At 44.1% G+C, this 26,911-nt stretch overlaps 2 protein-coding genes across 2 annotated transcripts in view; one reads left to right on the plus strand and one right to left on the minus strand.

The window, feature by feature from the left end:
• Positions 1-18,035: 18,035 nt before the first annotated feature.
• On the plus strand, positions 18,036-19,601 carry LOC124656378 (cytochrome P450 94B3-like). The gene has a single exon (XM_047195135.1). The coding sequence runs from the start codon at positions 18,036-18,038 to the stop codon at positions 19,599-19,601; it is 1,566 nt and encodes a 521-aa protein (XP_047051091.1).
• Positions 19,602-20,286: 685 nt separating this feature from the next.
• LOC124656379 (pentatricopeptide repeat-containing protein At1g52620-like) overlaps positions 20,287-26,911 on the minus strand; it is an 8,949-nt gene continuing 2,324 nt past the window's right edge. The window contains exons 2-6 of the mRNA XM_047195136.1: positions 23,916-24,354; positions 21,818-23,804; positions 20,872-20,947; positions 20,562-20,592; positions 20,287-20,450 (exon numbers count right to left, since the gene is read on the minus strand). Of these exons, the coding sequence (XP_047051092.1) occupies positions 20,287-20,450; positions 20,562-20,592; positions 20,872-20,947; positions 21,818-23,804; positions 23,916-24,354 (2,697 nt within the window). The remainder of the gene's footprint in view (positions 20,451-20,561; positions 20,593-20,871; positions 20,948-21,817; positions 23,805-23,915; positions 24,355-26,911) is intronic.

Below are 26,911 nucleotides of genomic sequence, written 5' to 3' on the forward strand. Positions count from 1 at the left end.
ATAAATAAATAATAACCCTAAAAAGTATTTCATTTAGAATATTTTAGCGACTCTTTTTTAATTTACAAGCTATCAACCCGGTGACCCGCTATTTATCAATGGTAAATATAAGTAAATATCAACCCTAAAAATTTAATTTAAAATATGTAGCGCCTCTTTTTTTGTTTACAAGTTATCAACCCGGTGCCCCGTTATTTATCAACGGTAAATATAAATACCTAGCAACCCTAAAAAGTAAATTTCATTTAGAATATTTTGGCAAACTTTTGTTAGCTTACAACTTAAAAATAGTACTTAATTTGAGTAGCAAGTGGTAGTTCATTTTAGTTGCAAGTGGATCTTCCCACCCGTTATTTTCCCCCTTAAAAACCACTGGCCCAAAAAAGGGAATTGCAAATGAACCCCCTTAAACATGAATTACCGTACGAAAAATAAAACCCAAAAAGGGAATTGCAAAAAGGGAATTGCAAAAAGAGAATTGAGAGTCTGTCTCGTGCTTGAAGAAAAAGAGTGAGATGCTATGTGTATGCATGCAACAACTTATGAAAGCGTGCTGAAAAGTTGGCTCATTAAATGCAAATCCATGAGATGCTCTGTGCATGTGCATGCATGCAGTATGAACGCTCTTGGCTGCATGCAACTTGCAAAGTAGTAATACAAGCTGTTAGTGCGAACACGTGTGAACGTAATTAAAACACTACGTGACAAAAAGGGAATTGACTCGCTCCGCGAGCGCTTCCACGCCACAAAAAGTGATTGCTCGAGCAATCGATTGCTAGGGAGGGGATTCGATCAAAATGTAGCACCAGGGAATGAAGCCTTGACTACATAACAATTAGCAATTAGCATGACAAGAACTTTATTTTGGAGTTCCTTGGAAGTAAAATACCAAGAACTCAGATTTGTGTAGTACTATTTGAGATCTCTGTTTACAAATATTATTTATGCATTTTTCGCAGATTGTTACAAAATCTCATCAACAATCTGAAACTAATTTTACAATTATTTAGTTGCACCACAAGTGCTTCACAATTTTACATAAATAGACAAATCGACATCGTTCCAAATCTTGGAGCAAATGAAATAAATGCAGTTTTAAAGGATTTTCCGTGACAAAAAAGAAATCTCAATCTAAGAAATTTTTGTTGGATTTTGAGAAGGATCTCTCAGTTTAGGCCATTGCCAAAAAAGTATCAGAAAAATGGAAACTATAGTAGGAAATTGGATGAAGTAGATCTGATTGTTGCGCTGCTTCCTCACAATAGGATACATTGATTTTTCAGAGTATGAGAACATTACACGCAAAATATCATGAGAAATAAAAGGGATTGGAGGGGAAGGAGCTGGATTTGTCTGCACTTTCAGAATTCAGATGAATGACCAGAAAAAAGAATGCTAGAGTTGCCAAATGTGCTGCACCGATATTCAAAACTTACTATGACAAGGGCGGAATTAGCTGATTAAGAGCATGTCTAACAGGCCCCGTATTTTTTCGCCCCGTAAAACACGAGTAGAGGGCCCTGTATCCGATTTTCACCGGCCGAAAACTCGGACGAGCTAGCAGAACCCGTATCCGTAAACTGTAAAAGAGCATATTCCTAAAATATGCCAAATAAAAAAATTCCTCTTCTTCCTCCTCCAACCACTTCCCCCGCATCTCAAAAAAAAAACCACTTCCCCTGCCCCAGACTGCCCCGCCCAGGCCGGCCGCCGCCCCCCGCCGCTGTCCCCCGACGATGGAGCCGCCGCCGCCGCGGAGGTCCGTATCGACGAGCTCCGACCTGCACCCCGACGAGGCCTTCACCGGCTTCTGCGCCGCCTGCTTCCGCGAGCGCCTCGTCGGCCTCGAGGCCTCCGACCTCGCGCCCGCCGCGCCGGGCCGCAGGCCCACCTCCGCAATCCGCTCCCTCTTCTCCAGGCCCTTCTCCGCGGCCGCGGCCCCGATGGGTTCCGGCGCCGCCGCTGCGCCGGACCTCCGCCGCTGCAAGTCCTTCTCGTGTTGGCACGCGGGCGACGCGCTCGCCGACGAGCCGCAGCACGCTTTGGGCGATCTTCCACAGGGACGACCGCAGCCGCCGCGTTCCCCGCGTCGTCCTCTGCAACCCAAGAAGCCGCCGCCGTCCATGGAGCTGAAGGAATTCGCAGGCGCCAGCGCGGACAGAGACGAAAGTAGTTGGAATTTTCGGAAAGTTCAGCGCGCCACGAGTGGGGGTTTGGCCCTGTATTCAGCCTCCCACCCTGTACTTGTAAGGGGCGAGGAGCCACCCCGTAGCCAAAACTGTAAAAAATTTACGGGGTTGGGCGTTTTAAGGGGTCTGTTAGACGGCCGGGTAGAGCTCTACCCCGTATATCGGCGGTTATTTTACGGGGTTGGGTGTTTTAAGGGGTCTGTTAGACCTGCTCTAACAGCAGATGCTGAGGACGGATCAAAGCCATAGGGGCACCGGCCTGCTTCAGGACCGGCACGAGCTCGCCGGGCGATGTGCTTCGACATGAGCCGGTCGAGCCCACCCACCAGCTGCATCGCGTGCCGCCGTCGTAGCCACCGGCATCGCGCCGTACGCGTCGACGACGCCCTTAGCGCTGATGTCCTTGGACGACGGGAGCGCGGCCGGGTTGACGTCGGCGGCGGCCTCGAGCACCGCCCACCAGCTTGCCCCCGATGAACACCGCCAGGAACGCTGCGTCGCGCGCGGCCGTCGTAGTCACCGGCGCCGCGCCATACGCGTCGACGGCGCCCTTAACGCTGCTGTCCGTAGACGACCGGAGCGCGACGACGAGCGTAGCCGGGTTGGCGTGGTCGGCGGCCTCGAGCACCACCGGGTTGGACGCCCTTAGCGCTGCTGTCCTTGGACGGCTGGAGCACGACGACGAGCGCGGCCGGGTCGTCGACGAGCTAGCCCGCAGCACCTTGATGGGCATCACCGCCGGCCAGGAGGCGCGCTGGAGCTCGACGGTGCGCGTGCCGGTGAGTATCTGGATGCGGGCCAAGCACCTCATCGACCCACCGTCCCATGCTCCCATGTCGTCGAGGTCGACGCGTTCCCCCGCCGCCGCACCTTTTGGTCCATCCCCTAGTGCTCCTGGTACTCCTCATGTGAGGAGGACGCCGGTGACCTCGCTTGGGAACCCGTGGTGACCTGGTGGGGGCTCCCTTGGCCGCGCAAGGATGGCGCCTGCTGAGGGCCAGCGAGGAGGATGCCGGCGACCACGGGTTCCCAAGCATTGAGGAAGATGAGATCTGGTGGGATTCGCTGATGGAGCTCACCTGCTTGAAGGAGGCGCTGTCAGCCTGGAGATTTTTGTGGGGAAAGGAGATAGGGAGGAGGAAGAGATGGAGACGAAGGCAAGTTGGGAGGAGTTAATGAAAAGGGTTGTCAGACACGTTGAAAATACAAGATAAATACTTGATGGAAATACGTATGGCGTTGGACACGTGGTGCAACTTGATTGGGTGTTTTTCATCCTCGCCCGTACCCGGGTCCGTTGGGGATTTTTGCTTCATATGGTCCTATATGTAATAAAAATCTAATGTACGGTCAGTAGCGAGAAAAGAACGGCACCAAGCCTGGGTAAGCTCCTCATGCCAAGGAAGCTCGTAGTCGCCAGTGGTATGGTGGGTCCGCCCATGTGTACAGTAATATTTGGATAACATATATTTTGTCGTACTTTGCTACCAATTGATTTTTATTTAATATTTTGTTTTAGTATTGATAAAGTTGTAGTGAACATGTATAATCATAAGCAAACAAGCATCTAGAATGCACAAAAAAAATTGTTTTCATAGAGGTAGGCTAAATAACCTAACAGATCAAAGGAAGTAATCAGACAACACAGAGCATACAATTTCACAATAACCTACTCAATATAACACATGCTTCTGTATAGAATTGGATAACATATGGCTAACATAAAACTAATGATAGTCCATAATTTATTACAAAAAAAACAAATCTTAGATCGATTTGAACCAAGGCTAGTGATGTTCTATGTGTTAACTATGAATAAGTTGAAACCGCTGTCAAGACGAGCCCATGGTGATCCATCTTTATTGATTGCATGATATGGCTTGTTTATTGTAAGAACCAATGGTGACGGTACAACAAATAATTACCTAATAATAATAATAATAATAGCAAAAGATTTTCCGTCGTTTGCCCGTTTTTTCTTGCATGTTAGCGCCTAGAGAACATCGATATCAACGGTTTTTATACCTGCCCAATTCTAATTCAAAGTTCTTGGCTGCCGCTGCCAATAGTTTTCCATACCAAGCCTAACTACCAGTGTAACACTTATACAAAAAAAATTAAAAAAATTCCACATGTGATTAAAGATGCACCAAGTTTTATTTGTATTTGAAGTTTCAAACTTATTGGCATCCCAAAAAATAGTTGTCCCACGCATGGGTCTTTCAGTGCACGGAGCAAAATCAATGTTGGCAAAAAAATGTCTTTGTTTCAGATGAAGACCTCGCAAAAAAATTTTTTTGGAGACAACCATTTCCTTCAGGATGTTAAAATTGGTGTGCATGGATCCATTAAACTAAGCTAGATAGACATACTACATCATAGTGATCCAACCACTCACGCCAACTGGACAAAAATGAACTTGTCCCGTTCACGGGGCATCACTTGCATGCATTCACCCTACATCTTTTCTCTTTTACTTTAAGATTGGGACATGAAGGAATCTTTTGCATGCATAGGCTCACACCCTACACTCTCTCTTACATATATTTGTCCACTCTTTTTTGTTTTCGAGATTAAATTTAAACGAGTCATATATGTCAGAATATTTATCAAAATAATAATCGGTTTGAATCCGTGTTTTTTTCGATGATATCTTTTAAACAAGCCAAAAATTTGCAACATTAAAAAAATTGAATTTGAAACATAACGAAACATCATGATTCACAATAAAACAAATTGTTTCAGAGTAAAGTATCATCAAAATTTGCAACACACGTTCTAAGTATGGTGAAAATTCATAATTTTTGAAATGCAATGTAACAAACTTTTCAGAATAAAAAATCACTAGGTGTCATCAAGTTTTTTTAAAGTTTTATTACGTTTTATAAGTCAAAATTTCAAATATTGGCAAAATGTTTTCAGTATTGGCCTTAGTTTGAAGCTTTTTCAGTAGGTTTTTTGAGCGGACATTTAGTTCAAAATCTAAAGACTTTCAAATTTAAAAAGAGAGAGTGGGGGTAACACCAATAAATATCTCTTATAAAGCAAAATCTCACTAGAAGGTCCTTTAAGTTGTCTATTTCAACATGCAAGTTATCCACATCATTCATTCTATTAGCCATCCAATTGTCCATGTCATTCCCCACTAACATTCATCAATACTCTACATGCAAGCCACATCATCTATTTTTTAAGCCATCCTATTATCCACATCATCAACTTTTAGCCGCCAAGTACATAACCATTTCAAGTAAGTTTTTTTAAGTTAGCCTGTTGAATATTTACGCATCATGCATGTTCCTACAAATAATATCCTATTCAATTCAACTTATACCCTTTTGTTTTTATAAAATAGAGTTATCGAAGAAATTCCCGCTGCAACGTGTATGCTTCTTGTATCTAATAAAGTATGGACAAGTGGCAGATAGGCCATGCATGGGACATCTTGTGCACGTAAGAATCGGTGTTCTCCCAGCTCCAACTGGAAACCATCACGAATAACAACATTCGGACAGCAAAAGAACACTCGGACCGAAGAAGATGTTATTCAAAAGGGACACATCCAAAAAAAAAAACCCATCTTCCTCATTACCTAGAAGTTTTGAACTCAACTTGATCTATCTAGACCTTCTGGTCTTACGATATTTGTCTTAGCCTGATTATAAGAGCATCTCCACCGACGCGTCCCATAGCGGCCCCGGTAGCGTTTTGGGGGCCGGCGTGGTTTTTGGGCTCGCACCGATGCGTCCCAAACGGCACCGGCTAGTTTTCGAGCCCAATAGAATCGTCGGCATCCCCGTGTCGGCCCCTTCGCGTAGGGCGTGAATCGAGGGCGCCGGCGCCGCGCGGCACGTCCGAAAACGAGCGTGGGCTCCGCCTGGCAGCCATACGCACCGATTTCCCCACCTCTTTCCCATGCCCGAGCCGACTCCCACCTCTCTAGATCGCCACCGTCGCCGTCGCCGCCGTGCCCCCACTGCTTGCAATAGACACCGCCGCATGTCATGGAAGCGCCGTCCATCGACACGGCCGCCACCCCCTCGACCGGCGGCTGATGTTTCGCCCGGAACAGAGCTCGCCGCCACCGCGACACAACCGCCCGGCCCATAAGGTGTTCGTATGATTGCCGCGATGGACAGCGAAGATGAGATGATGGTGCAGCTGTTCACGGAGGGGCAGAACGCTGAGGCTGTCCGGCGGCAACAGCAGCAGCTGATTCTGACGAGCAAGTCGCGCGTTCGCCAGCCTTTCTTCGTCGTGCCTCGGCGCGGCGGTTCAAAGCCAGGCAAGATGAGGAACATCAACCGGCATCGTCAAGCCAGCGAAATGCTGCTTGACGCCGACTACTTCAACGGCAACGCGACTCATTCGCCGAAGGAATTTCGGCGCCGGTTTAGGATGAACAAGGAGTTGTTCTTGAAGATTGTCTACGACGTCAGGGAGTACGACAACTACTTCATTGCCAAGCAAGATTGAACAGATTTGTGGGGCTTCACGTTAATTCAGAAGTGCACCGCTGCATTGCGCTTTCTTGCATATGAAGCTTCTCCAGATACAGCTAATGACTACCTACGGATGGCAGAGTCGACATGTACAGAGACTCTCTACAGGTTTTGTCGAGCCGTCTGATGACCCACAAGTATAGGGGATCGCAACAGTCTTCGAGGGAAGTAAAACCCAATTTATTGATTCGACACAAGGGGAGACAAAGAATACTTGAAAGCCTTAACAGCGGAGTTGTCAATTCAGCTGCACCTGGAAACAGAACTTGCTCGCAAGAGTTTATCGATAGTAACAGTTTTATAGCGATAGCGTAGTAAAATAACAGCAGCAGAGTAACAAAGACAGCAGTAGTGATTTTAGTAAACAGCAGGATTAAAATACTGTAGGCACGGGGACGGATGACGGGCGTTGCATGGATGAGAGAAACTCATGTAACAATCATAGCAGGTCATTTGCAGATAATAATAAAACGGTGTCCAAGTACAAAGCAATCAATAGGCATGTGTTCCAATTATAGTCGTACGTGCTCGCAATGAGAAACTTGCACAACATCTTTTGTCCTACCAGCCGGTGGCAGCCAGGCCTCTAGGGAAACTACTGGATATTAAGGTACTCCTTTTAATAGAGTACCGGAGCAAAGCATTAACACTCCGTGAACACATGTGATCCTCACATCACTACCATTCCCTCCGGTTGTCCCGATTTCGTCACTTCGGGGCCATTGGTTCCGGACAGCGACATGTGTATACAACTTGCAGGTAAGACCATAAACAATGAATATCATGATGAAACAATAACATGTTCAGATCTGAGATCATGGCACTCGGGCCCTAGTGACAAGCATTAAGCATAACAAGTTGCAACAATATCATCAAAGTACCAATTACGGACACTAGGCACTATGCCCTAACAATCTTATGCTATTACATGACCAATCTCATCCAATCCCTACCATCCCCTTCGGCCTACAGCGGGGGAATTACTCACACTTGGATGGGGGAAACATGGCTGGTCGATGGAGAGGCGTCGGTGGTGATGGTGGCGATGATCTCCTCCAATTCCCCGTCCCGGCGGAGTGCCAGAACGGAGACTTCTGGCTCCCGAGACGGAGTTGCGCGATGTGGCGGCGTTCCGTAGGGTTTGTGGCGACTTCGACTTCTCTCCGTGCGTTTTTAGGTCGAGGCCAATAAGTAGTCCGAAGGAGGGCGTCGGAGGCCGGCCGAGGGGGCCACACCATAGGGCCGCGCGGCCCCCCTAGGCTGCGCCGCCTTATGGTGTGGAGCCCTCGGGCCTCCACTTGATTTGTCCTTCTGGCTCCGTCAGTATTCTGGGAAAATAGGGCCTTCTGTCAAAATCCCGAGGTTTTTCCTGAAAGTTGGATTTCTGCACAAAAACGAGACACCGGAACAGTTCGCCGAAAACAGCGTTAGTCCGTGTTAGTTGCATCCAAAATACACAAATTAGAGGCAAAACAATAGCAAAAGTGTTCGGGAAAGTAGATACGTTTTGGACGTATCAACTCCCCCAAGCTTAGCTTATTGCTTGTCCTCAAGCAATTCGAGTTAACAAGCTGAGCGATAAAAGAACTTTCACGAACACATTTGTTCATATGATGTATATATTCTCATGATATGGCTAATACTTAAGCGAGTTCATAATAAGATACATGCAAATAAGATCATCTAACAGCTATGTCAATCATGAAGAGGTACCAACAATTAATAATAAGCATCATGAATCATGTATATAAGCAGGATTGCAATGTTCATAAGAGAGTATGATAAAGTGGTATCTCGCTTGCTTGTATTTGATCGGCAAAACATAAATGCCCGGGCACCTCTGGAGTTCATAGAAAGACTAGAAGTAGTGATTGTCAAAGATAAAGGCATCAAAGTTATACCACAATCAATCATATTTTGAGACAAGCATATTATACTAAGAATGACGAGTTGTGCTCTCAAGAAAGTGCTCAAAGAAAGGATGGAGACACAACATAAAATTAAAAGATTGACCCTTCGCGAGAGGGAAGCAGGGGATTAACATGCGCTAGAGCTTTTCATTTGTAAAGCAGGAGTAAAATTATTTTGAGAGGTGTTTGTTGTTGTCAACGAATGGTAATGGGTACACCAACTACCTCGCCAACCGGACTTTCAAGAGCGGCTCCCATGAATTATTTGCATTTTTATGTGGCACTCCTTCCAACCTTTCTTACACAAACCATGGCTAACCGAATCCTCGGGTGCCTGCCAACAATCACATACCATGAAGGAGTGCCTTTTTAGTTTAGTTTTATTATGATGATGACACTCCCCCCAACCTTTGCTTGCACAAGCCATGGCTAACCGAATCCTTCGGGTGCCGTCCAACAATCACAAACCATGGAGGAGTATCTATTTAAGTTAATTAATTCGGGACTGGGAATCCCATGCCAGCTCTTTTTGCAAAATTATTGGATAAGCGGATGTGCCACTAGTCCATATGAGATTCCGTCAAAAGTAAATGACAAGGTTGAAAGCTAAACACCACATACTTCCTCATGAGCTATGAAACATTAACACAAATTGAGAAGCATTTTGAAGGTTTAAAGGTAGCGCATGAGAATTTACTTGGAATGGTTTGAAAAATGCCATGCATAGGTATTTATGGTGGACACTCTGGAATAACTTGGTTTTCATGTGTTTGGAGGCGCGAGCAGGGTTCCCGCTCAGTACAAGTGAAGGCTAGCAAAAGACTAGGGAGCGACAAATCAAGAGAGCAATAACTATCATAATCATGCTTGCGGCAAAATAAATTAACTGAGGCATAAAAGTGATATAAGAACTCTGAAGCAATGTAAATCATTGAGGCTTAATTGACTCTTGTTCAGTCATATGCATGCGTGAGCATGTGCCAAGTTAATTCAAACGAATTATTCAGAGGAGGATACCACAATATCATACCTATCTATGAATAAAACAATGCAAGCAAACATCCATGACATGCTACTCATATTAATAAATTGGAGCTAACATGAGAGATCATGAACTACTAGACTTTCTTAAATGACATATACCTCACATGAACCAACTAAGCATGCTCAGATGGATGAGTATATGTACAAAAATGAAAACAAATAGAGTTCATACCAGCCTCTCACCACAATCAGATTGTCGAATATCGTCATCATTGCCTTTCACTTGTGTAGCTTTGGATAATATAAAATGAAAACCACGCTCCAGCCACCGAAGACCATTGAACTCATAATGAACTTTACAAACCAACGAAGAACAACAAATATTTTTGGTGTTTTCTAATTTGAGAACAAGAACAAAAGGAAACAAGCAAACAAGGCAAAATCTTTTTGGGTTTTCTTATAGCAAACTAGCAATAGCAAATAAAGCGAGACAAATGCAAGAAACCAAGATAAACAAATGGTGAAGAGAAACAACAGAAATATTTTTGGTCCTTTTGTGTTTTAGGAAAGAAACAAAGCAAGAACAAGAAAATGAAAACTAAAAGAAACACGGAAAAGCGAGATGGCAGAAATCTGCCAAAACCTGACAGCAGTACAGAAATCGATTTTTACAAAAATCTTACGTTGCTCAGCTCGAAAAGTGTTCAACTAATGAAAGTTAGATGACAACCTGGGGAACCTGCACAAAAATTGGCAGCTCAAAATAACCTTCTGGCTGTGCGCACGAATTTTTCTAGTAACAGTCCAGAATCTGTTTTCAGGCAGCACTTCCCCAAATATCATCTCCCTAAACAAGTATGTACAAATATCCAGCAACCATAATATGCAAAGAATGAGTGATGCCGGTATACCTCCTCCCAAGCTTAGGCTTTTGGCCTAAGTGGAGTTCAATCCCATCGAGGGTCTGGGTTCCACGCCGGTGGATCATACATGGAGTAATCATAATAAGGTACCGATGCAGAAGAAAAACGTGGGGGTTCCTCATACCCAGCTTGTGGATGCGAAGAGCTCGCTGCATCGGATGACGAATCGAGGTGTTCCTCGGCCTCCTCCGTGTTGCCTCTTGCACGATGGATTCCTCCCTCTATGTATGCATTAACTGCACTTTCCGTGACTGACCAATCCTCCCTGGAATCAAGGTTAAACAGAGAAGGTGCAGGCAATCCTACTAATTTTTCAACTTTCTTAGTCATTGTCCAAGATTTCTTGTAAAATGTTATTCTGTAAGACAGGTTTCTCAAATTAGACGAATCAGAAATAAATTCATGCTTAATCATGGAGACTATGTCAAGTTTCTCTATGGGGAGCCGAATATCAAGATGGTGAGGTTCTACATTATGCATAGCTAATAAGCGAGAGGCGATGAGACCTCCACAAATTCCTCCCTTCTCACGGTTAGTAGCAAGTCTGTTGGCTATCAAAGCTCCCAAGTTATAAGTCCTATTACCTTGTAATGCAGCAGCTAGAAAAGCTAGATCCTGGATAGATACTTTACTTCCATTCTTTCTTGCTAGAACGCACTTGGTAATGAAATAAGCAAAGTAACGAATAGCTGGGAAATGAATGCTACTGATTTTACCACCATCCTCTGAGAAACTTCTTCCATGACAAATCATCTTGAAGAGGTCCAAGAACTCTTGCGGCGATCCCTTTATCTTCTCGCATGATCCCCACTGCGGCACTCTGATTGCTGCACAAAAATCATTGAATGGCAAGTTGACAGTTTTATTATAAATTTTGTACTGAACCATGGGGTTAGATCGTGACCAATTGAATTTAAAATCTTGCACTACTGACATAGTCAGTTTTGCATATTGGCATGGTTCACCATCAACAAAATCATTCAACCCTGCACGAGAGATTAAACTTTGAACGTCCTGCAAGATCCCTGCACTTCTCATAAAATCCACGCACGGATAGTAAGTGGGATATACTCCTTCTTCTCGGTGAACTCTCATGACCGGTTGCACCTCCAATTCCTGTTGGTTGAGTTGGTGCCTACTCCCTTCCATTTTCTGAAATTTTTCAACAAACAATATAAAACTTGATTTGGTGACATAAAATCGAGGGAAACTACCATAGGAACTTGCTAGAGTACTAATCATGCATCAAAACTAGTTTCTACCACTTAGAACAAACATGCAAGCTCACTAAACATGTTACCTACAGCAGCAAAATATTCAAGATATACTCCACCAAACAAAATTCTATTTGGATAATCGAAGGAGTCACATACCGGAGAGCAAATGTGCCAAATTTCAGACAGAAATCTGGGCTGAGCAAAGAGATCGAAAAATCCTGAGCTCTTGAGCAAAAACGCGAGTGAGAGAAAGCTGGTTCGAGTTTTTTCGGGAGAGAGAAGATGCTGGGAGAAAGAGATGAAATAGTGGGGCAAGGAGGGGCCCACACCACAGGGTGGCGCGCCCACCTCCTTGGCCGCGCCGGCTGGTGGTGTGGCACCCTGTGGTACCCCACAGGTCATCCTCTGGTGCTCCCAGGTGCCTCGTCGAAAAATAGGACCAACGGTGTAATTTTTGCGAATTTTTGAAAACTTTGAAAAATGCACATTTACGGGTATTAAGTTTATTATTACTGGCCAGGAAAATTTTTGAAATCTCCAATTAACTAAGGAACTTTGCAAATTAAAAGTGCTACAGCAACTAGAGCAAGTGGAGGAAGAAAGAGATGTTGTTTACCTCCTCTATGCATATAAAAAGTATTTGTTAACAAGGTTGATCAAGTCTCGCCACCAAATAAATTTTACATAGCATAAGAAGAAATAAACCTCAAATCAATCATGTTACCTTGAATTGTATTGATATGGATCCAATCATAAGAGTTTGATATTCTTATTTAGGCTCATATATAGGACAATCAATAGTTCTCACTTTGATAGTTCGCACATTAGAAATAGTATTAACTCCACACGCTTTTTCAATCCTCTTGGGGAAATAGACGGTGTGTTCCTTATCATCAACATTGAAAGTAACCTTTCCTTTATTGCAATCAATAACAGCCCCTGCGGTGTTAAGAAAAGGTCTCCCAAGAATAATAGACATATTATCATCTTCGGGCATTTCCAACACAACAAAATCAGTTAATATCAAGCGGTTATTAGTAACTTGAACAGGAACATCCTCACATATACCAACAGGAATAGAAGTAGATTTATCAGCCATTTGCAAAGATATATCGAGTAGGTATCAACTTATCTAAGTAAAGTCTCTTATAAAGAGAAAAAGGCATAACACTAACACCGGCTCCCAAGTCACATAGAGCAGTTTTAACATAATTATTCTTAATAGAACAAGGAATAGTAGGTATACCGGGTCGCCCAACTTCTTTGGAACTTTGCCATTGAAAGAGTAATTAGCAAGCATAGTGGAAATTTCCTCACTTGGGGATTTTCCTTTTGTTAGAAACAATATCTTTCATATACTTTGAATAAGGAGGCAATTTAATAGCATCAGTCGAAGGGATTTGCAAGAATAAAGGTTTCATCCAATCACAAAATTTATTATAGTGTTCCTCTTCCTTTGATTTTAATTTCTTACCAGGAAAAGGCATTTGCTTTTGAACCCAAGGTTCTCTTTCATTACTATGTTTCTCAGCAATAAAATCTTCTTTAGTGTACTTTTTATTTTTAGCATGCTTTTCAGGTTCTTCTTCAACCTCTTCTTTATCAGGAGTATCATTCTTATCATTATCTTTATCATGTTCATTACCACTTTCGGTTTCAGCATCGAAATAGAAATACTATTAGGATCATTAACAGGTTCAGAGGATTCTACAACATTCTTATGTTTCTTTTTCTTTTTCTTAGATTGAGCACTAGTTTTAGTTCGTTGCGAATCTTGTTCAACTCTTTTGGGATGTCCTTCAGGATATAGAGGATCCTGAGTAGAAACACCACCTCTAGTTGTTACTTCATAAGCATGTTTTTCTTTAGAATTATTTCCCAACAAGTCATTTTGCACTTTAGTGAGTTGATCAATTTGAGTTTGAACCATATGAAAATGTTTAACAAGCATCTTAACGTCATTGGAGGTTCTCTCCACAATATCGTGCAATTCACTAATAGCTTGAGAATTTTTCATTAGATGATTCTCTACTCTCATATTAAAATTTTCTTGCTTAACAATATAATTATCAAACTCATCTAAGCATTGCGCAGGAGGTTTTGAATACGGAATATCTTCCCTAGTAAAGCGTTGAAGGGAATTTACCTCAATCATGGATGAAGGGGGAATTATCTCACATATATTTTCTATGGGAGGAAGATTCTTCACATCTTCAGATTTAATACCTTTCTCCTTGAGAGACTTCTTGGCTTCCCTCATATCTTCATCATTCAATTTAATTAAACCCCTCTTCTTCAATATTGGCGTTGGAGTTGGTTCGGGCGTAGTCCAATCATCATGATTCCGGCCTATTTTAGCCAATAATTCTTCAGCGTCGTCCGGAGTTCTTTTTCTGAAAACACAACCAGCACAACTATCCAGGTATGCCCTAGACTCAATGGTTAGTCCACTATAAAATATATCAAGTAAATCATGCTTTTCCAAATCATGGTCAGGCCGAGCTCTAATAAGAGAGCAAAATCTCGCCCAAGCCTCAGCAATTTCTCTCCATCTTCCTGATCGAAATTATAAATTCTCTGCAAAGTAATATGTTGAGCACTAGCTGGAAAGTATTTACGGAAGAAAACATCAAGCAATTCTTTTGGACTTTTAATAGAATTAGGTGGCAAACTATTATACCAAGTTTTAGCGTCATCCTTTAATGAGAATGGAAAGATTTTAGCAACAAAGTAAGTACGCTTCTTAACATCATCGAGAAAACAAGCTACTCAGAGTAGATAGCTCAATCATGTGTTCAACAGCACTTTCTTTTTCAGTACCACAAAAGGGTGTTTTCTCAACAATAGCTATATGAGATAGATCAAGAGAAAAATCATAATCTTTATCCTTAATGCTTATAGGAGATGTTGCAAATTTAGGATCAGGAGACAGTTTATATCTAACAGCATGTTCTGCAAGCAACTTTTAAATTTTTCTTGCATCAGTAGTAGCATTGCATTTTTCAATAAAATCATCATCAAGTTCCACATAATCTTTATCAAGATCATCACTAGAGTATTCAACAAACTCAGGTGAATTAACAGGTGTAACAGCATTTTCATTAGGAGTTTCAGTATTTTCAATTTGTCTAGACCTAGCAATTGTAGCATCTAGAAAAGATCCTAACGAACCATCATTATCAAGCACGGTAGAAGCATCATCACAATTATAAGAGGAATTTTCAGATTCAGCAGAAGTACCAGCATTTGAAGCTTGTGGTGGTGAAACAAGTTTACTTATCACAGATGGTGAATCAAGAGCAGCAGAGGTACTCAGAGTTGTACATTTTCTTGTAGTGGATGGTAATATGGTGACCTTAGTATCGCGAGGTTTACCCATGATGGAGAATTTGCAGCGAACAATATCAATCCAAGTGAACTTCCAAATAAAGCTATGCTCCCCGGCAACGGCGCCAGAAAATAGTCTTGATGACCCACAATTATAGGGGATCGCAACAGTCTTCGAGGGAAGTAAAACCCAATTTATTGATTCGACACAAGGGGAGACAAAAAATACTTGAAAGCCTTAACAGCGGAGTTGTCAATTCAGCTGCACCTGGAAACAGACTTGCTCGCAAGAGTTTATCAGTAGTAACAGTTTTATAGCGATAGCGATAGTAAAATAACGAGCGACAGAGTAACAAAGACAGCGGTAGTGATTTTAGTAAACAGCAGGATTAAAATACTGTAGGCACGGGGACGGATGACGGGCGTTGCATGGATAAGAGAAACTCATGTAACAATCATAGCAGGGCATTTGCAGATAATAATAAAACGGTGTCCAAGTACAAAGCAATCAATAGGCATGTGTTCCAATTATGGGCGGACCTAGAGGGTGGGCCGGGTGGGACATGGCCCACCCTGAATTTTCAAAAAATGACTACCATATCAACACTTAGGCAGCATCGATCCAATCAAATAGCTCATAAAATGACCTATGTACATTCCATTGGAGTGACCCCTGCACTTTCCCGCTCGTCCTAGGTTCATTATACACCCCTACTTGTGACGGGAATGTGATTGAGCGCAGACAACTCCACTCCGGTGGCCAACGGGTGATGTATGCGAGGATACAACACATGATATTTTCACTCGGTGACATCTCACACGACCGCAATGCAAGAAGGAAGGAAGTTGGCCATGGATCGGATAGGCCATGGTAGGTTGGGCGCACAACAGTGACCCGAGCAGCTCAAGCAGAAGTCGGTTTTCATTTTGGTTTATTGTTGTAATTGCATAATTGACCATGGAGATGAATGGTGATATTATGTCCCTTTTCTGGAATCAATTTTACTCATTCATGTTATTACATACTTGTATCTATACTACATGTGATAGATTCTCATGTTTAATTTTGTACAAAAAAGTTTATCTGAAAAACTAGCCGGAGCACTTCCATACACCATATGACCACTAATCACATTAAAAAAAAGTTGTATCCAAAGTAATTTTATGTCTGTATATTATTATTGTATATATGGTTCCAATACCATGTGTACACCAAGCACATGTTGTGAACTTTCTACGAAATCTATTTGCAAGAAAAAAATTGCCAATGGTTAGAAATATCTATAAGTATAGATACCTAACAATAAACCAGAACCACAACTAAGATATTTATTTGATTGTACGATTTATAGATTTGTATCATGGTAATTGTGGATATTGACATATATGTATATATATATATATAATTTAATAATTTAGTAACATGTGAAAAATAGTTTAAGTAAAACTTTATTGCAAAATAATGTAAATTTGAAGAAAAAACTATGTATTGTATTCATTACAGTTGTACAAAAAAGAAATGATATCCAAAAATAGTGTAATATTGTTATTTAAGCAATCTAGTAATCTAAAATTATACTCAATTTTGCTATAATATGATTACGATAGTTTAATACAAGTATAAAAGTTTTGTATAAAATATCTTGCCATTTAAAAAATAAATTTATTCAACTATAATGTCATAAGATTTCATCAACTACTTACATTTATAGTTTGTAAATTTTAACTAATGAGCAAGTGAAAATTTTCTTTTACAGTGTGCCCACCCTCCAGTTCATTCATGAGTTCGCCACTGGCATATCTGCTATCTTTTCCCATCGTTATATCGTATTACCCTGTATCAACTAAAAGTAGTCAGACAAATATGATCAATCACGGCAAAAAAATTGATGTCTAAACTCATAATTTCAGTACAATCGTACTCATAATAATATTTTTATCTCCGTGGTCTCAATAACTCAGGGATACTTGGAAACTTTATATTTCTTATACTGAAGAAACATACTTTCCACTATGTTTGCATGCCATTTGAGTGCCTCCATCATGTGATTTTGTGGATTATTTATTGAACTTATACGACTGATAATTTCACTAGATATTTTATTTACTTTTCATGTATATTTACTTTACATTTCTCTATATATCTGCGCTGGAGCAAAGGACCATAACATATAGGAGCAGCGCCTCCGTCGACATCGCCATGAAGTGTGTGCAATTGATCCTTCTAGCTGCTTCTTTTCTTGCTAGGTTTCGTTGTTCATCGATCTGACCTGTGGTACAGTTTGCGATGTTTGGATAAGAGGCACATGGAAATCCTGAGCTCAGAGTCAGTAAGTCCGTAGCAACGCACGAGCATATTTCCTTGTATATCTAATAAAGTATGGAGAAGTGGCAGATAGGCCATGCACGGGACATCTTGTGTATGTAAGAATCGATGTTCTCCTAGCTGGACCCAAACCATCACGAATAACAACATTCAGACCGCGAAAGAACACTCGGACCGAAGAAGATGTTATTCAAAAGGGACGCATCCAAAAAAAAAAAACCCATCTTCGTCATTACCTAAGTTTTGAACTCAACTTATCTATCTAGACCTTCTGGTCTTACGATATTTGTCTTAGCCTGATTATAAAACTAAAAGTTTTCTAAGCCGCGTTTCCTCTCACATTCCACCTAGATTAAACAAGTACAACTGCCGTACATGAATCTTCATTGTCCAGTTGCTTGACCTGCAATGCAAAGCTTCTATCTTGGGCAACAAGCACACCACAAGTCGCCAATTTGCTATGTGATGGTGGGGGGCATGGCCAGAAACATCATCAAAATAATTTAATCATCCAACTTCAGATTAGATTGGGTTGGAGTTGGACAGTGCGACTTTGCTCCCTCTAGGATGCAGCTTGTATATAAATCAGGAGGCACAGTCAATCCATACATCCACAGTTCGATACAGTAAGAAGAGATCATACAAAGTCAAAAATCAATGGACCTCCACTGTTGTTCTTCTTCGCAGCTCCTCCCCTTTCTCCTCCTGCTTCTTCCCGTACTGTACATCTCCTACCACGTTGCAAGAAACCTGGGCAAGAAGAAGCCCGCCACCCATGGCGTGAAAGCCCACCCGCTGGTCGGCTACCTCCCGGCGTTCCTCAAGAACCGCGACCGCTTCCTCGACTGGTCTACCGAGCTCATCGTCGGCAGCCCGGAGCTGAGGATGGGGTTTTGGATCCCCGGGATGAACACCGGCATCATCACCGGCAACCCCGCCGACGTGGAGCACATCCTCCGCGCCAACTTCGCCAACTACCCCAAAGGCGAGCGCTCCATCTCCATGCTGGTGGACTTCCTCGGCCATGGCCTCTTCAACTCCGACGGCGAGCAGTGGCTGTGGCAGCGCAAGAATGCCAGCACGGAGTTCAGCACGCGGTCGCTCCGCGGCTTCGTGGTCGACGCGGTGCAGTCCGAGGTGAGGGACAGGCTGCTCCCGCTGCTTCGACGCGCGGCGGGCAGCGGCGTGGTGCTGGACATGGAGGACGTGCTGGAGCGGTTCGCGTTCGACACCATCTGCATGGTTTCGTTCGGTCATGACCCATGCTGCCTCGCCGACGGTGGGGCCTTGGCGGAGGGTAAGTCGGACTTCATGCGCGCGTTCGGGGAGGCGCAGGAGCTCGCTGTTGGCAGGTTCCTGGACCCCGTTGGGGCCTCCTGGAAGATCAAGAAGTGGCTCAACATCGGCACGGAGCGCCGGCTGAAGAAGGCCATCGCGGGCGTCCACGGGTTCGCCATGGAGATCGTGCGCGCGCGCCGCTCCCAGGCAATGTCATCTGCGAAGGAAAACAGAAACAGAGACGACGTGCTGTCGAGGTTCGTGGCGAGCGAGGAGCACGGCGACGACGAGACGCTGCGGGACATGGTGCTGAGCTTCCTGATCGCCGGGCGCGAGACGACGTCGTCGGCGCTGACTTGGTTCTTCTGGCTCGTGTCCTCCCGGCCGGACGTGGTGGCGCGCATCGCCGAGGAGGTCCGCTCGGTCCGGGCGTCGGTGGGCACCGCCCCGGGGGAGCCGTTCGGGTTCGACGCGCTCCGGGAGATGCACTACCTGCACGCGGCGCTGACGGAGTCGATGCGGCTGTACCCGCCGGTGCCGATCGACTCGCAGTCGTGCGCGGCGGACGACACGCTCCCGGACGGCACGCACGTCGGGGCGGGGTGGTCCGTGACGTACAGCGCCTACGCCATGGGCCGGCTGGAGGCGATATGGGGCGAGGACTGCGCGGAGTTCAGGCCGGAGCGGTGGCTGGGCGACGACGGCGCGTTCCGGCCGGAGAGCCCGTTCCGGTACACGGTGTTCCACGCCGGGCCAAGGACCTGCCTCGGGAAGGAGATGGCGTACGTGCAGATGAAGTCGATCGTTGCCAGCGTGCTTGAAGAATTCGCTGTCGACGTCGTCCGGAAGAACCCTGCCGGCGGCGTTCCGGAGCACGTGCTCTCCGTGACGCTGAAGATGAAGGGTGGTTTGTCTGTGCAAATAAGGAGAAGGATGGAAGCGTAGCTGCGTAGGACGAGCGTGCTGAATGTTCAGAGGTGTGGGTTAACAATAACGTCTGTAATTTCAAATTTGATTCTGTTGTTCCTTTTGCATCTGGAATAAAAAAAGTGATTCAGTTTGGCTCTGTTGATACTAGCTGGTCAATCAAATACAACTGAACCGTACTACTTGCAAAGAAAAGATGAAACGCTTTTTAATTGGTCAGCTTAAAAGAGGACTTGTGTCAGAAATGAAATAGGGGTTTAACATTCTGCAGGGTTTTTTCTTTCTCATTAATTTCAGATGAATACTGTACAGCAGTGATGATATCGCTCTATAGTATAATTTTCAGACACTGGGCTCCTCCCTACTCGCTTGTGATGATACAACATTCCAACAGTTTGTATTAACTTGTGTTACCTTTTGTTGTTCCAGCCATCATTAAGTGATATACACCCTAGAAGTGATGTACCTACATGACCCAAAAAGTCATCACTCCATAGTTTTTTCAGTTACCACTTGAGTCAAACTCAGATTTTTTTTGGTCCTCGGTCCTGAGAAAGACACCAGGCCTCACCAAACCAGAGAGCGGATGCAACTTTCAGTAGGAAGTAGATGCTTTCTGTCCCTTGCTAGTATCGGTATAATGACGAATTGTTTTCATCAACATTCTTTTCCTCAGAACAAATCTCGAATTCTTCCTTGCGACTCAGTAGGCCCTTGGAAGACCAGCCAGCTTCAGGACACTCTTACCGCTGTCGAGTGTTTGTGTACACCAAATTCCAGCAGCCAAAGCAAGTCCATAAAGCTCCTCCCAGTGTAGGTAGATATCAGGAATAATATGCTCTGTAAACCTGAGCATAGGCTCTACAGCTGGATGCGCTCATGCGCAACTCATTCACCTGCTTAATACCAAGATAACTTAATGAGAAGACCATTCCCCTTTTGGATGCAAATGTGAAAACAGCATATTCTTGAACTGACAAAAATGAAAAGGTGATACCAAGATCATGACCTGAAGGCATTGTTATATAAGTATAATGCAACAGAACAAATGCTTTTCCTAACATGTGAACTGTGATGCACAGAATTAGTACAATAGAAAGTATGCAAAGCTAGTTTTAGCAAATTAAAAGTGTTCCTAGAAAGATATTTTATTTTAGCAGGTTTGCGTGTCCAAGATTAAAATTCTGAAGTTTATTGTCATGCAGTATTAGCAAATCAGAAACAATTTGTCACAGAAGATTCAATCCAGGTACAAACTCACATATTAACATGATATCAAGATTATTACCTTCAGGGAGACCATTTCTACTGGAGATCTAGTCATGCTAATATCATTACCAACTTCAAGTGCTGGCGGGAATGTCCTGTAGGTATGGTATTACACACCATCCTGCTCTTACTAGCTCGATTTGCTGAGGTTGAAAAATCAAAAAAATGTTTTCAATAGTTTGCAAATCCCAGGAACATCTTGAGTCAAGAGCTAGCGAATCTATGCTCCAATCGTTATGAGGATCTACATTCTTCAAGATATAACTGCAGGGTACTAGTGACTTCACTACCAACTGACATTGCTACATATTGGTCAAATAGTAGTTTGTACCTAGAGGCTATCTCAAGTTGATCTCGCCGAAATTCATCCAGAAGTATGCTCTTCCAATCCCTTGATTTGCCAACAGAACAAAAACCATACAGAAGTGAAATGAAAGTATAGTGCAACAGAACAGATGCTTTTCCTAACATGTAAAGCACATAATTAGTGCAGTAGAAAGTATGCATATCCATTTTTTTTAGCAAATTGACAGTGTTCTCAGAAAGACATTGTAGCGGTTTTGCGTGTCCGAGATTAATATTCTTATAAGTTGCAGTCATGAAATATCAGTAAATCATGAAACACTTTTCACACGAGATTCAATCAAGGTCTAAATGCATATATTAATAATATGATATCAAGATTATTACCTTCAGTGAGACTAATTCCATGGGAGATCTAGTTATGCTAATAGCATTACCAACTTCGAGTGCTGGTGGGAATGTCCTGTAGGTATAATATTACACACCATCCTGATCTCACTGTCTCGATTTGCTGAGGTTGAGAATCAAGGAAATGTTTTCCTTAGTCAAACTTATGCTCCAATTGTTATGAGGATCTACACTCTTCGAGATATAACTGCAGGGCACTAGAGACTTCACAACTAACTGATTTTGCTACATATTGGTTAAATAGTATTGTGTACCTCGAGGCTATCTCAAGTTGATCTCGCCGAAATTCATTCGGAAGGATGCTCCTCCAATCCTTTGATTTGCCAACAGAACAAAATCCATACAGAAGTGAAATGAAAGTGACAGAATCTGGTGAGTAGCCTTTGTTTGCCATCTTTTCTATTATGTCCAATGCCTTTCCAAGCATATTATGTCTGCACATGCTAAAGATAATAGAATTGTAAGCTGAATTTCTTGGATCCCATTTGTCATTAACCAAACCCTTGAATATGTCCAAAAGAGCATGTTTGTCATGCATCTTAACTGTACTACTGCAGTTTGGACTGATGATACAAGCCATACTGTTAGTGAGACCAGTAACTAAGCAATGCAGTGTGATATCGCTAGGAGAACACCGATTAAGCAACATGTGTTCGAAATACACATCAGCTTTGATCACTTCATCCTTTTTAAACAGGCTGCCAATTAGAATGGTATAAGTTATCACATTTGGAAACAGGCCATCAGATTGCATGTTTGCGAATAGACCTTCTGCGGCATATGTATCACCTAGCTTGCAGTATCCATTTATTAGTGACGAGTAGGTAACAACATTTGGTCGGCATCTCCGTTTCATCATATCACACAATAACCTTAGAGCTCCAATGATATTACCTTGTTTACCATAGCCAGTGATGAGTGTAGTATATGTAAACTCATCTGGAATACACCCAACCTTTCTCATGCTGTTCATGCATAGAATAGCCTCATTCATCATTCCAAACTGGCAGTATCCTTTTATCATAGCATTATATCCAACAACGTCAGGGTGGACACCCTTTTGTTCCATGAATTCGAATATTTTCCTTGCCTCACCAAGACTCTCACCCCTAATGAACCCATCGATCAATGTGGTGTAGACAAACTTATCAGGGTGGATATTTTGCTCGAGCATCTCTGCGAGAAGGTTCCTAGCTGCAGGAAGCATCTTTTTCTTGCATAGGCCACTAATCAATACATTGTATATGTTAACATCAGGAATAAGCTGTCTCGCTGTCATCTTCTCACGGACAAGCAAGGCCTCGCTGACTTGCCCAGCAACAACAAGACCATGAATCAGGGCACCAAATGTGACGACGTCAGGAGTATGCCCTCTTTCCATCATTTCCACAAGCAAACTGGATGCAGCCATCACATCTCCTCTAGCGCAGAAGCCATGAATCAGTGAAGTATAGGTAAATAGATTTGGGTTCACATCCCTCTTAATGGCCTCCCTCAGAAGACGCTCAGCTTCTAGAACACGGCCTTCCCGGCACAATCCAGATATCAAGGTATTAAAAGTGACGACATCTGGGTCGCAGCCACTTGCAAACATCTGCTTCAAGACCGCCATCGCCTGAGCTGCAGACCGGCATTTGCATAAGGCATCAATGACACTGTTATAAATCTGGACATTGGGCGACAACCTTCTTTCTCGCATCTCCGAAAGCAAACATGTAATCTTCTCCAGGTCACCCTTCCTCCCGAGCCAGCTCATAAGAGTCCCATACGTTACCACGGTTGGCAGTAACGCCTTGGTCTCCATCTCACCCAAGAGCAACAGCGCCCTGCCCATGTCCCCGCGCCGACAATACCCATCAATCAAGACATTATAGAACACGGTATGCGGCACGCACCCGGCCCCCCACCTCGCCTCGATCAACTTCAACCCCTTCTCGACCCGCCCTTCCAGGCACAGGCCCCTGACCATGACGCACGTGCTGTAGTCATCCGCGCCGCCTTCCTCGGCAAGCATTTCGTCATACAGCTTGCGGGCGTCCTTCCACCGCCGCCTCTCCACAAGGAGCCTGAGGAGGCGGTTAGCGTGGGGCGCCGCAGGGAGCGTTCCGTGCTGTGCTCTGACGCGCGCGCACGTCTCGGCGGCCTTCGCTTCCATCCCGGCGTCGGCGTAGGCGGCCACGAGCGCGCCGAGGCAGGCGCGCGTGGGCGCGACGCCCGCGTGGGACATGTCCTGGAGCGTGGCTTCCACGGCGTCGAAGCGTGCGGACCGGGCGAGGAGGCGCAGGAGGGCGGAGTGCGCGATGGGCGTGGCGGCGGGGATGGCGTCATGGTGGCGGCGGCGGGAGTGGGAACGCGACCACGAGAGGAGCGCGAGGGCGAGGTCGGGGTCGGGCAGGGACTCGACGGCGTCGGCGAGACGGCCGTCGGAGAGAGGGGACGGGAGGAGCGCGGCGAGGGAGCGCACCCAGGCCGGGTTGGTGGAGCGGGTGGCGAGGACCTGCGCGAGCGACGCCGCGAGGGCGGGGGAGACCGGGTTGTGGCTGCGGCGGCGGCTGGGGAGAGCGGTGATGCGGGGCAGGAGCCTGGACATGAAACGCCGGGGCGGCGGCCGCCGGTGCGGTGGGAGGGTGGAGGGAGGAGGCAAGCAAGGCGGCGGCGCGGCGCGGCATGGACGGGAAGCCACCCTTGAAGGCTTGAACAGCAGAGACCAGCGGCTACTTTGTTCTGCATCCTGGCCGTTGAACGTCGCGGTTCTATGCCCGCCAGACTGCACCCAGCCGTCCGCTCTCCGCTGAGTAATTGTCCAAGATTTAGAAAAAATATTGCCTAAATCTATCTAGGATCATTGAACCTACAATAACTAATGATTTAGATGAGGGGTAGTAACACTCTTCAGTCTAAATAAGTTCCCCATATAACTGATGTTTTAGGTATGACCTAAATCAATTTTTGTAAGTTTGATCGAGTTTGTAGTATGCTAATATCTATTTTGTAGTATGCTAATATCTAAGTATCTATCAACATCAAATATATATGGTTACAATACTATGAAAATATATTTCATAATGAATGTGATAAATCTAAATTGATGCTCTAGATTTGATATATTTGTATAGAAAATTGGTCAAACCTAAAATAATTTGACGTAAGACAATCCTAAAACTTTGGTTATATTGCAATGGAGGAAGTAGCGTCTAGCAAGGTACTTGCATACAAGGAGTATCGATCTTTCCTAAGCTAAAATACCCATACATATTTGGCAAACAAGGCGCTAGTGTGTAATACCATAGCCGAAGAAGAACCGGACCTGAGACTGCCTCAAGGGTTGGAGATGGTAAGAAACCACAAACAAATGATATTTCGAGAAATTCAAGAGAATATCAGATAAAATGGAGAAACCACAAACAAATGACATCCTCGTCTCGGTGACCTAACCCTCTATGACCTCAAAACCTCGGCCAAGGGCATTTTGTACAAGTCCATGCTAGTGGGTCACATGTCCCTAGCTCCACCGGCAGAGCTCCTTTGGGGCCAAACTGGGCCACGGCCCGCCCAACTTTTGTGCCAAAAAAATTATAACCCCTATGCATCTAAGATCTAGCCCGCCAGCACTCCTTGCCTCTCTTCCTTCTAATCAACAATCCTCTCAGTCATGTGTGTTTGTACTCTCGTTCTCTGGAGAGAAACATCGCCATGGAAGCTCATCGCTGGGTTTTTCAATTGGACATAATTGAGGGAATATCAGGGGAAGTGGTGGAACAGAGGAAACCACCATGGCCGCACTTCAGAGTCGCTTCAGAGTCGCAACGGTTTTGCTGCCCGCAAAGTGCGACCTAGGACCAAATCGATCACCTTTCTTATCCAATTCCCTGCATAAGTTACTAGTTAATCTTATTTATTTCTTCAAATTTTAAGCTATTCATTGTTCATGAGTAGCATTTTATAGCATTTGTTGTTCACTAAACTGGGCATATGTTCGTCAGTTAGTTCTGTAAATTACAGCAATGGGAAAGGCCACTCAAAGAAGAATAGATTTTGTATTGAAGCGAAAGAGGGAGTAGACAACAAAAATTTAAGACAGTTCAGCAGTAGCACATGAATGAACAATTTTTTTGAGTTTTTTTCAATGTTAAGGAAATCGGGAATCGTTAACTGCTCGGTCGGCTTGGGAGTAGCGATTAATCGGAATTCAGACGATTAACTGATTTAATCGGTTTGCTATTAATCGGTGCAACCTACACAAATTAGCACTTAAAATAGTGTATATAAGAAAAATAATAGTATATGAGTCTCTATATGTCTGTCCCTACATCTCTAGAGCCTAAAATCCTACAAAACATGTACGCTTATCCTCCGTGACCTAATCTTCAAGGTCACGAGCAAATCAGGATCCACTAGCCGAATCCGCGTTCCTTCCTTCCACTTCTTCTCTCACCTCTGAAGTTTATCTTCTCCCACCGCCTACCTAGGGTATGACCCCTCTTACACCTCAACCACCTAACCTATTGAAGGTGTCCTCGAGCTCCTGGATGAGATCCTCAAGGTGGTCGAGCTCCTATAGCCGAGGTCTGGGCAACTACGAGTAACTGGTCTGGGAGGGCAAGGAACTATTTGGCGACAGTGGAAATCAAGCTACTGGAGGGTGCAATCAAGCGGGAGCTTCGCAAAACCTACTTTATTAGGGAGGGGTAGCGCCTGTATTAGCGATATGCATTGAAACTTTTGTAACTTTTTTGACCAAATGTAGTAGTTAATCGGGAACATAACTAGTAATCGGACTTTCGGACTGATTAATCGTGCTAAAGGATTAACCCGAGCGATTAATGGTAATTGACACGGTCAGGCCCCTAGTAGCGATTAATCGGCCTAGTAATCGTTGAATCGGCCTAGTTTTTAAACAGTGGTTTTTTTCAGCCTAGCCCGGCCAACAAATTTTTTCAAGCTCCGCCACTGCCTAGCTCCGTGTAATCTTGGAACCTCTATGCCCTGGGTGCGGTGCAATTGCAATGCCCCAACGTAGGGCGTTAAGCAAAGAGGTCAAAGCCGCAAATATTTTAGAGGTCATTTTCGACTGAACATTCAACAAAAACCAGAATTGTCATGTTTTTTTTTATTTCATTTTGTTTATTTTTCTTATTTGAGAAAGCAAGATCTGGTGTTGCTCAATTAACTTCACTTCACTTTGCTTTGTTTATTTGTTCGTTTCTTCACTTAATTAACTTTGAAATAGAGTACTCTTGCTCATTGACTTGTTTTCAAATGAAAATACCACGAGAAAACAATCCTCTGGCCTCTCCTTTAAAACGGTCCTAGACCCAGACGGCCACACCTGAATCGACTCGACTCGA

This window comes from Lolium rigidum, chromosome 5 (assembly GCF_022539505.1).
Source record: "Lolium rigidum isolate FL_2022 chromosome 5, APGP_CSIRO_Lrig_0.1, whole genome shotgun sequence".
Taxonomy (NCBI): Eukaryota; Viridiplantae; Streptophyta; class Magnoliopsida; order Poales; family Poaceae; genus Lolium; species Lolium rigidum.